General features: G+C 52.6%; 1 protein-coding gene across 21 annotated transcripts in view; it reads left to right on the forward strand.

The window, feature by feature from the left end:
* The window catches only part of SVIL (supervillin), a 202,420-nt gene that overhangs the window by 153,502 nt on the left and 38,629 nt on the right, over positions 1–10,289 (forward strand). For 16 of the 21 annotated variants that reach the window (XR_011381724.1, XM_051821616.2, XM_051821617.2 and 13 more), the window contains 3 exons: positions 5,012–5,144; positions 8,206–8,253; positions 8,761–8,838. Coding sequence is in view for 20 of the 21 variants with exons in the window: in XM_051821616.2 (XP_051677576.2) it covers positions 5,012–5,144; positions 8,206–8,253; positions 8,761–8,838 (259 nt within the window). In the remaining variant the exon portion in view is untranslated. The remainder of the gene's footprint in view (positions 1–5,011; positions 5,145–8,205; positions 8,254–8,760; positions 8,839–10,289) is intronic. The other 5 variants (XM_051821606.2, XM_070056063.1, XM_051821624.2 and 2 more) reach the window with 2 other exon arrangements.

Raw genomic sequence — 10,289 nt, forward strand, 5'->3', positions numbered from 1 at the left:
GATTGCACTGGGAAGTTTGCACCAGAGAGTTGCTGTGAAAGCTTACATTTGGGTTTCACACCACTCTAAGACCTTATTTCATTTCAGAAGAAAGAGGCCGGACTGAAGAGCCACGCTTGAATTAAGCTGCGAAAGATATGATAGTGATGGGAAAATACGACAGAGATGGGGTGCGTCTAGAAAAGTCAGTCGACCTCTCGGTGTGACTGGCAGGACTGGGAGTCTCCATTGCCTGGTCCCCGGGTTCTGACTCTGATGCCCCCTCAGCACCTCCCAGCGCCTGCAACTTTCTTGCTTCGTCAGGTGTTGGCCACACTGAATTTTCTAGATAGATCTCAGACTGCCGAAGGCTGTACGCCCCGTCACAATGAAAATTCTATTTTTCAAGCCATGCTTCTTGAACATGATCTTAAGATATTAAATAAATGGAATGTTTTTCAATTAAAAAAAGATTTTATTTAGTTGAAGGCAGACTTACAGAGAGACAAGAAGAGAGAGAGGAGAGAGAGAGATCTTCCATCCTCTGGTTCACTCCCTAAATGGCTACAAAGCCTCCAAGAGCCAGGAACTCCTTCCAGGCCTCCCACATGGAGAGCAGGGGCCTAAGTACGTGGGCCACCCTCCAGTGTTTTCCCAGATGCATTATCTGGGAGGTGAATCTGAAGTGGAGCAGCTGGGATTCGATCTGTGGCTCCAATATGGGATGCCGATATCATAGGCGATGATTTCACCTACTATGCCATAATCCCAGCCCTAATTAATGCGATTATTTTAAAAAGTCTTGTTTACTTTTTCCTTATTTATTTGAAATTAGCAGGCATTTGGTACAGTGGTTAAGATGCCCCTGGGGGTCGGCGCTGTGGCGCAGTGGGTTAAAGCCCCGGCCTAAAGTGCCGGCATCCCATATGGGCGCCGGTTCTGGTCCCGGCTGCTCCTCTTCCGATCCAGCTCTCTGCTATGGCCTGGGAAAGTAGAAGATGGCCCAAGTCCTTGGGCCCCTGCACCCACGTGGGAGACCTGGAGGAAGCTCCTAGCTCCTAGCTCCTGGCTTCGGATCAACGCAGCTCTGGCCATTGAGGCCATCCAGGGAGTGAACCAGCGGATGGAAGACCTCTCTCTCAGTCTCTACCTTTCTCTGTAACTCTGTCTTTCAAATAAATAAAATAAAAAAAAAAAAAAGATGCTGTGGGGATGCCTGCATCCTGTATCCAGCTTCCAGCTAATACACACCCTGGGTGGGGGCACAGGTGAGAGCTCAAGTCCTCTGGTCCCTGCCATCCCTGTGGTTGACCCTGGTTGAGCCACCAGCTCTTGGCTTCAGCCTGGCTGTTGCAGGTATTTGGGGAGTGAACCAGGGAATGGAGGCATTCCCTGTCTCTCTGCCTTTCAAGATAAATAATGTAAATAAATAAAATTCCCAATAAATTAGAGCTATAGGGCTGAAGAGGCATGGGGAGGGGCCCAAAGATGGAAGTGACAGAAGAACTGTGATGTCCTTAATCAGAGAAGCAGGGTGGCCTGGTGGGGCGTGAACCCTTCCACCAGGAAACCAGACCAGCATCACTTACATATAAGTGCCGAAGTGTGCTTTAAAAAAAAATTTATTTATTTACTTTAAAGGCAGAGTTACAGAGAGGGCAGAGACAGAGAGAGAAAGAGAGAGAGAGAGAGAGAGAGGTCTTCCATCCGCTGGTTCACTCCCCAATTGGCCACAACAGCTGGAGCTGTGATGATCCGAAGCCAGGAGCCAGGAGCTTCTTCCAGGTCTCCCACACGGGTGCAGGGGCCCAAGCACTTGGGCCATCTTCTACTGCTTTCCCAGGCCACAGCAGAGAGCTGGATGGAAAGTGGAGCAGCTGGGACTCAAACCGGCACCCATAAGGGATGCTGGCACTACAGGCAGAGGCTTTACCCTCCATGCCACAGCGCCGGCCACCTGGTGTTTTATACAATAGAGGATACTCAGCAGGGGAGTTCCAGAGGGAAACACTAACCCTGCACCCCGTTATTTCACCTCCTCCTGAATGAGGGTTCCTTGGATCTGTTTTCTCGTCTGGGACTCAGGAGAGGAAGTTCTGTGTCTGCTCTGATTTGCTTTTTTCTGCTGTAGTCAATCTTAGCCGGTCTGTGTCTTTCTGAACTGTTTACTGCTGGGGGCGCGAGGTCTGCCTGTCCCCTGCGTGACCCTGCGCCGACTTGCTGTGTGCCTGCAGGAAGTGTCCCCATCATGCGCAGCTCCCAGACCAGACTGCCCTGGTAGACGAGAGGGCAGAGAGGAGCAGGCGCTTGCCCGGGCGGCCCAGCGAGCACAGGACATGCTGGGCCCAGGCAGGCCCTGGGGTCGATAGGCTAATGCAGGGCCACTCACCCAGCTTGCGGGATGACACTCAGCAGATGCCCACCTCGCGACCTCCCAGCCCTGCAGACAGCACTTGGGCCTGGCAGATGTTCAAAGCACCAACAGCTGTTCGGAATGCCCGGGCAGGAACTGATGTCGCTGGAGGACCAGACGCTCTGCCCCCCGGCCCCAGCCCCAGCCCCGGCCCGGCAGGTGGCTGGAGGAGAGAGAAGTTTGCCAAAATCTCCCCGGGTCCTCGGCGTGTGGAGCACCACACAGGAAATCCACGAGGACGGGACAGGCACACGGAAGGTTTGAAGGCTGGCTCCCAGCGCCACGTGGGCTCAACGGCAGCACAGTGGCTTATGGACAATTTGCTTCCTCCGTTGTCTCTGGAAACAAAATTTCAGGTTTTCAAAAAGGGGAGGAATTCTTTGAAGGGGTTTGGAGAGGAACTCGGCCCGTGTTTTCTGATAGACTGGGGACAGCGATATCTAGGTTCTTAGACATCACCAGGCCATCAGCAGTGTACTTGCTGGCCTACCAGGTGATTCGAGATGCTTCTATCTGCGATGCCACCAAGGAAACCCGTGGAATTATTGAGCGACATTGTCCTTGCTCCTTGCAACATTTGGGAACTTCTTGGCGAGAAGAGCCTCAGAGACCATATAGCTCATTATTTTTGATAAAGACAACTCACAAGGATGAATTTGATTTTTGAAGATTCTCTGAAATCATACGGGATCCAGTCTAACCCAGTGGATGAATAATAGCTGGTCTGGGGGCAGGGGGTGTCGGTGCTGGGGCGCAAGTGAGTTAAGCTGCCACCTGCAGTGAGGGCATGTCCTATCAGAGCGCTGGTTCAAGTCCTGGCTGAACTGCTAATGATCCAGCTCCCTGTTAATGCGCCTGGGAAGGCAGCAGAAGGTGGCCCAAGTACTTGGTTTGTGCTCCCCATGTGGGAGACCAGGACGGAGTTCCAGGCTCCTGGCTTCAGCCGGCCCAGCCCTGGCTGTTGCAACCATTTGGAGAGTAAAACCAGCAGACAGAAGACCTCTCTCTCTCTCTCTCTCTCTCTCTCTCTCTCTCTCTCTCTGCCTGTCAAATAAATAAATAAATCTTAATAGAAAATAACTGGTCTGGGTCCCAGGGGAGGTAAGAGACAGCGGCTGATTCTGAGCCCGGTTTGCAGGCAGAGCGTGGATGAGCTGAGTGCCCCTGCCCAGCAGGTGTGAGCCGGAAAGACTTCTGCAGTGAAATCTGAAGTCCTGGCCTGCCGCTGCCTTTGGAATGTCTCGTGTGTTGAGCCTTTGCAGCCCTCGAAAGCTCCGACACACCACGCCTCTACTAAGTACTTCTTTTAATGATTCGACTTCGTGAGATTCTGTTTTTCCTTGGAATAAGACTGTCTCGTTCCAACGAATCAGAGAAGAGATACACGAATCCTAGCCACGATCTCAGATGCATTGCAGATTAAAACATGGAAAAGAATTCGGATTTTGCGTTTATGGACATGAGTGAGCCCTGTTAGCATACAGAGTATTGTTAAACATCTTGGAATTACAGAATTTGGGATCAAGAGGGAGCGTGATCCAAATGTGCTGTGCCTTGGAGACAGAAGGCAGTGTGCATGGGCGTTACACAGAGGCAGAGAGAGAGAGGACTTCATCTGCTGGTTCACTCCCAAAATGGCCGGAGCTGTGCTGATCCGAAGCCAGGAGTCAGGAGCTTCCTCCAGGTCTCCCATGTGGGTGCAGGGACTCAAGGACTTGGGCCATCTTCCACTGCTTTCCTAGGCCAGAGCAGAGAGCTGGATTGGAAGAGGAGCAGCTGGGACTAGAACCGGTGTCCATAAGGGATGCCGTTGCTTCAGACCAGGGCTTTAACCTGCTGCGCCATAGCACCAGCCCCAATCATCATGACTTTTTTGCCTCTCGTCTTCCCCATGTTTGTCCGATGTAAATGCCTAAGCCGTCTGAGCTGAACCAGCCACCTGTTTGTCAAGAATAACCTTTCAGAGGGCTGATATCCTCATAGCACTGGATCAAGTCCCACCATTGTTGAACTAAAGTAGGTCAGGTGACAGTGTTGGCTAATTAGATTCTTTTTTTGTAGATTTCTTTCCCAAGGGGAAAGTTGGAGTAATAATTTTAACAAATGGGTTTGCCAAAAAGCGTTTCTGTATTAACAAGATGGGTTTGGAAGGACCCAGCGCCTTCACAGGAAAAAAATAGGGCTCAGCGTATATTCCCAGTAATGCACATATACGTCACATCGGCCTTTAATCTAAAAGTATGCTATTGAAAGAGTGTCAGGGCTTCACGGCTTTAGGCTTTTAAATTCATTTCTGCAATATTTTCCGCCAAGTAACTACCGCTACACCGCTTGAGGAATGTAACGTGTTTCACCGAGTGACCAGAAGGGGTCGCTAGAGGACACTTCGGGGACCATTATTTTTGTCTTTTTCTTTGCTCTCAGCCCCAAGGGCGAGGAAAACCCTAGGCAGTCTCTTGCTGTCATAAGGGTGCACGTTTCATCTGGAAAGCCAGAGAGAGTCCAGCTTCGCATTTTCAACCAACTCCAAAACGTTTGGGACCCTGTGGGGGGAAGGGCTGTCTGTGTGCGCCGAGGGGTCAGGTGCTGATGTCTCTGGGCTGGCGTCTTTCTCTGCAGGCTGGCGCTGCTGAAGAAGAGTGGGGAGGAAGACTGGAAGAACAGGCTCAGCAGGAAGCAGGAGTACGGCCAGGCATCTGCCTCCACCGGTGGCCTGCACCTGCTGGACACGGAGCCGTTGCTGCCCAGGAGGGTAAGGCCTTCCACGCCGAGGTGGGGGTGGCAGGGAGCATGCACAGCCTCACTGAGTCTTGCGCCTCGAGGCCGGGAACAGTCTCCGGCAGCCTCTCCCAGATCAGCCTCATGAACTTGACCGAAAGGTCGAGTGCTGAGGTGTCCTGGGAACGCACACAGCACCGCACACAGGAGGCCGAGCACCTGCGTTTTTAAAGAGTGGGCTTTTTCCTTCCATTTAAAGTGTGGCTAAATGAAGCCTGCTATTAAGGCTTTTGTCGTTGAAAAAAATTGTAATTCACCGCTAAAGCTTGCAAGTTGCATAGGCACTGTGGACTTGATGTTCCTACGCAGAGATTTCACTCCGAAGTGTGGACAAAGGTGTTGTTGGTCCATCAGTGCTTAGCTCCGAGTGTGCATCACGTTTTGCCGTGAGGGACCGTGCCTTCTGTCGAGAAGGTATAGCCGTGCTCGCGAATAGGTGGCAAGTTTCACTAAAGCTAAGGAGTACGTGGTGACGGAGGCCGCAGTGTTGTGGGGTGGTTCAATGACAGCCGTGTCCGTGCACACCTGAGATTCACCTGCTGCCAGCCCAGCAGTGACAGGCGTGTTTGTGGGCCTGAGCAGCTGCGTCATGCCCTGTGCTCCGTGTCCAGGCTAAGTAGGACGCCTTCAGCTAGAAAGCGCTGTTTCTATGGGGTAGTCACCTGGGCCCCGTTAAGCTCTGAAATAAGTTCTCTCTGCAGAAGAGAAAAATCACAGAGGTGCCCTCTAAGCTGGAAGAAACTGAAGCAAAAATGAGGTGTGCACGTAGACCGGTGGAGTCGGGCGTCCCTGAGACTTCCCTGTCTGCCTGGGTTATGTCAGAACAGCAATTCAAATTCTTTCTTTAAGGCACATGGGGATCTCCAAAAAGTTTATGGAAAAGGCATATGATCCCCAAAAAAGCATGAATTTCAAATTTGCCATGCCAAAATGAACTTATGTCTTCATTCCATATCCCATGAATTTCTCAACGCCCTCCCTCAGCGAGAGTGTTAAAGAGAGTGGCTGGAGCGAGTGTTGAATTCCCAGCCATAGTAAAGGTGGATCCGCGGAAGCAGGCACGTGAGATTCGCATTTCAAGAATGAGGCCCCGAAGTGAAAGGAAATTGAGGCCCTCAAATAATTGATGAGAGGACTCCAAGCCACCTGACCTCTGCCTAAGGTGTTTGCAGGGCCCTGGGGGCTGGGCTCCAGGACTTGGGCCTGAGTGTCTCTGGGCTCGCCACAGCAACAGTGAGCTCGCTGTACGTACTCCTGCTCCGTGCCCTAGTTCCTTTGGGCCTGAGACAATGAGCTCTTTGAAGCTAAAATTAAGCCTATCTATTTTAGGCCTTTGTTGTCCACACTGGGAGAATCTCAGGTTCTGGGGAGGTCAAGCGGTTTGCAGATGACCTGCGGTGACCTCGTGGACCGTGCCTTCCCCAGGGTTAAGGGCAAGGCTCATGTGTGGGAGGCAGGGGCCCTGAAACCCAGTCTTGTCTTAAGACCAGGCCCCTGTGGCCAAGGAGTGCTTCAGAAACCAGAAGTGACCAGTGTGTGTCGGGTGCCCGAGGGCTGCAAGGGCCAAGTCCACACTAGCGGATGGGCAGCTGCTCAAGATAGCAGGTTCCAGAACCTTCCATGTAGACCCCCAACGGTGGGAAGGAGGCAGCTTCTTGGGCAGCTCATCAGTTACTTCCCAATTTCCAAATTCACCAAGCAGCACCCATTCCTGGAATTGGAACGTTTTCCTCTTGTCCTGATATGTGAGGGGGGTGGGGGTCCCAGTTAGGTACACGCCAAGCTGAAATGCAGAAGAGGTGGGGGGAGGGGGTGCTCCCAGCACTTGCCTGGGCTTCTGGGAAAACTTATGCACTGGCCAGTAAAATAATAATAACGGGAGCCGGGGAGATCGTGTTGAGTTCTCTGGTAGCCGCACTGCAGAAAATGTAAGGGGATGTGTTGCATTTGTTTCTGGCAAAGACTCGTTTCAGAAGAAGTTGGATTTCAAGTCTGCCTCTCGTCTTGGCTGCTCTGGTGTACGGTGCTACGCTGTGGCTCAGGGGTAGATTTGGGGAGAATAAGTTAGTGTCTTCCTCTCCGTGCTGACCCCAGACTTGTCTGCAGGAGTAGGAGACCCGGAAGCAGTTCTGTGTTCACACGGTCTCTCCCTCAAAATTAGGACTGATGGCTCAGAGCGTGCAAGCAGTAATAACTGACTAATAATTGAGGTGGTTCCGCCCACTGCCTAAGAAAAATCATGCAGGTTCTTTCTTTCCAGATGTGGCTCCCCCTCCCCTGCCTCTGTTCTCTGGATTTAGTCTAAGTCTGCGGGAACCTGACTTAACCACTTGCCTTTTGTAGCATAGGCAGGGACGGCCACCCGGTGTGTGCACTTGGCCTGGTCCGTGCTGCATGGTGTGTGAGCACTTGAGCATGAGCCGTTGAGCAAAGTCGTGGAGGAAGAAGCTGGCCGGGGCCTCCTTGTCAGGACTAACAAGTAGTTGTCACCCAGGAATTATCTCCGATTCCTGCCTGTTTGACACTCACTCAGGCACAGGGTCCCGTTGTTGCGATCCGCCCTCCCCAGTGTGTCAGATTTCACCCAGGATTTAAGAACCCCGTAGAGTTGACCCCTGAAAACCTGTATCCACATCTGAGTCCCGGATGCTGGCTGTGGTTCCCTGGCCGTGAGGTCAGGTTTTCCAGCGAAGGTCAGAGCCAGTCCCTGAGAGGCGAGGGAAAGTCAAGTCTGCCACGTTGATAGCCCCCAAGCCACCTCCGGCGCGTGCGATTCCAAATCTCGGCTCAGGAAGACGTAGTCCGCTGCAGAGTGAGGCTGGGAGGCAGTGGACAGCTGAGGGTTTGACCGCTGGGTGAAGGAGGTCATCTTGCTCTCGGGGTGAGGTTCCTGGGGGCTGATAACACTTGGTCACGTGAGCATGCGCATGCGTTCAGCTGAACCCCGGCACACCATGCCTGCAAATGACTGCAACCCTAACAGGACTCTTGTCTCCCAAGACTCTGCAATGTCTCCCATTTGTTTTAACCTGTAGGAAGAAGGAGAAGTTACAGACGATAATGCCATTTCTAATCTGCTTTGGGTAAGCCTGACTCTAACCGGGGTGCCCTCTAGGTTGTGGCCGGAGTTAGGCCTCCCCACCTGTGAGTCTCCCCACCCCCATGCCTCCCTGGCTGGTCTCGTATCCCCCTGAGCAACACAAGCCTTGATTCAGACTGGAGAGCTGGTCCCTTCAATCATGAAATGCAACTACGTCCATGTGGGTGTTTTTACGTTCCATGTTAACGCGGGTGCAACAGCCCTGGTTCTCTGTGTGACTGAGTATCTGGTAGAGATCGTGGGAGGTTGCCGCCCAGCTCAGTAAGTTCCCACGCAGAATGTTCTCTGGTACGATGACTGTGCTTGTGTGGGTTCATTATAGCATCGGCCTCATGGAAGGACCCTTGTGCAAAGAGGTGAAATTGCAATGAGCCCACTAACACTCTCTTAGAAAAAAGCCGTGGGCTGCGCGCCCCCAGCCCCCCCCCCCCCCCGCCCTGCTCTCGTCAGCCGTCTCTTTCATCTCTAATCCTCTTGATCTGCCCTATAGGAACCTGTGTATGCTACTGCTTACTCTCCTGCTCTACCTGCTGCCCATAAGTACCCGTCTTTTGTATCTGTTAACCAGGTGAGGACAAGCCTGCATGCCTTATGCCTCATTGCAATTTCTGAGCAGAAGGGAAACACTTGTGTTTCATGTGGGGAGGGTGTGTGTGTGTGAGAGAGAGAGGCAGGCCGTGTGGGTGTGTGGGCACGTGTTGAATCAGTTCCTCGTCTACGCGGGCTACATCACACACGCACTGCAGCCTGGGCTTGTCTCTTACATGGACCTGATGGCATTCGCTCATCACGCCGTCATGTACCTGGCGTAAGAGGAAGTTTTCCCCTTCCCGCCCACAAGCTGTAAGTGCAGAGGCAGCTCTGGAGTCGAGGGGAGGGACCAGCTCAGCAACGATGTGATGTCGCTGAAGATTCAGCAAAAAGGGCCACCTGCTGGGGGCTGCTTGTAGTGACGCTGTTAAAACGAGAACGCACAGCCCCTGGGACCCTGCGCGTCTCCCCTCGCCATATTGTGTCTGAGCCCCAGCCCCCACAGGGGACGCTGTGGCCTGGGGGCTGAGTGGCGCAGTGGGTACAGCAGTTTTGACCACCCTGAAAGCCGAACGTGGGTGCCCCTGCTTCTTAGTACTCTTGGGAGTGTCCCAGCTGTCACCACGCCTGGGAGAAGGGGCTGCACCCACTCTCCCACAGGTGGCCTTGCCCTCGCCCTTCTCGGCTCCTCTGCCCTGAACTCACAAAGGCTCTTTTGAGAGTCCACAGCCCACATATCTGCCCCAAGAAAGAGACTCAAATCTGGGGCAAACTTGCTGCCATCAGTCATGGGGGAAATTAGCTATTGCTTTTCGATAAGTCTATGCTAAACTAGAAAGGGAAAGTTCTATTACTGAAGTTTGTGTGTGTGTGTGTGTGTGTGTAAATTGTTCATTTATTTATTTGAAAAGCAGAGTTACAGAGAGAGAGGGAGAGACAAAGAAAGGTCTTCCATCTGCTGATTCACTCCCCAAATGGCTGCAGTGGCTGGGGCTAGAAAAGCCCAATCTAGGAACTCCATCCATATCTCCCATGTGGATGGCAGGGGCCCCAGGACTTGGGCCGTCTTCTGCTGCCTTCCCAGGTGCATTAACAGGGAGCTGGATGGAAAGTGGAGCAGCCAGAGCCCATATGGGATGCCGGCACCAGAGGCTGCAGCTTAACCTGCTGCGTCATAACACTGCACCCATATTTTAGTAGAATGTTTTCCTAGAGCAGTTGTAGCTTCACAACTCAATAGAACAGAAAATGCAAAGAGTCCGTTTGTCCTCTGCCCTCCCAGGCAGAGCCACGTCCCCCGCCACAGTCAGTGAACCTGCACTGACACAGGATGGCCCCCCCAAAGCCAGGGTTCACATGAGGGCTCTCTGGATGCACCCTGTCTTGGGTTGGCCAAATGTGTGAGGACTTGTATCCACCATAAATGTCCAGGCAGCAGAGTTTCAGACACAACCAACCCTGCCCTTAAAATCCTCTACACCGCACCTG

Source organism: Oryctolagus cuniculus, chromosome 13 (assembly GCF_964237555.1).
Source record: "Oryctolagus cuniculus chromosome 13, mOryCun1.1, whole genome shotgun sequence".
NCBI classification, from domain to species: Eukaryota; Metazoa; Chordata; class Mammalia; order Lagomorpha; family Leporidae; genus Oryctolagus; species Oryctolagus cuniculus.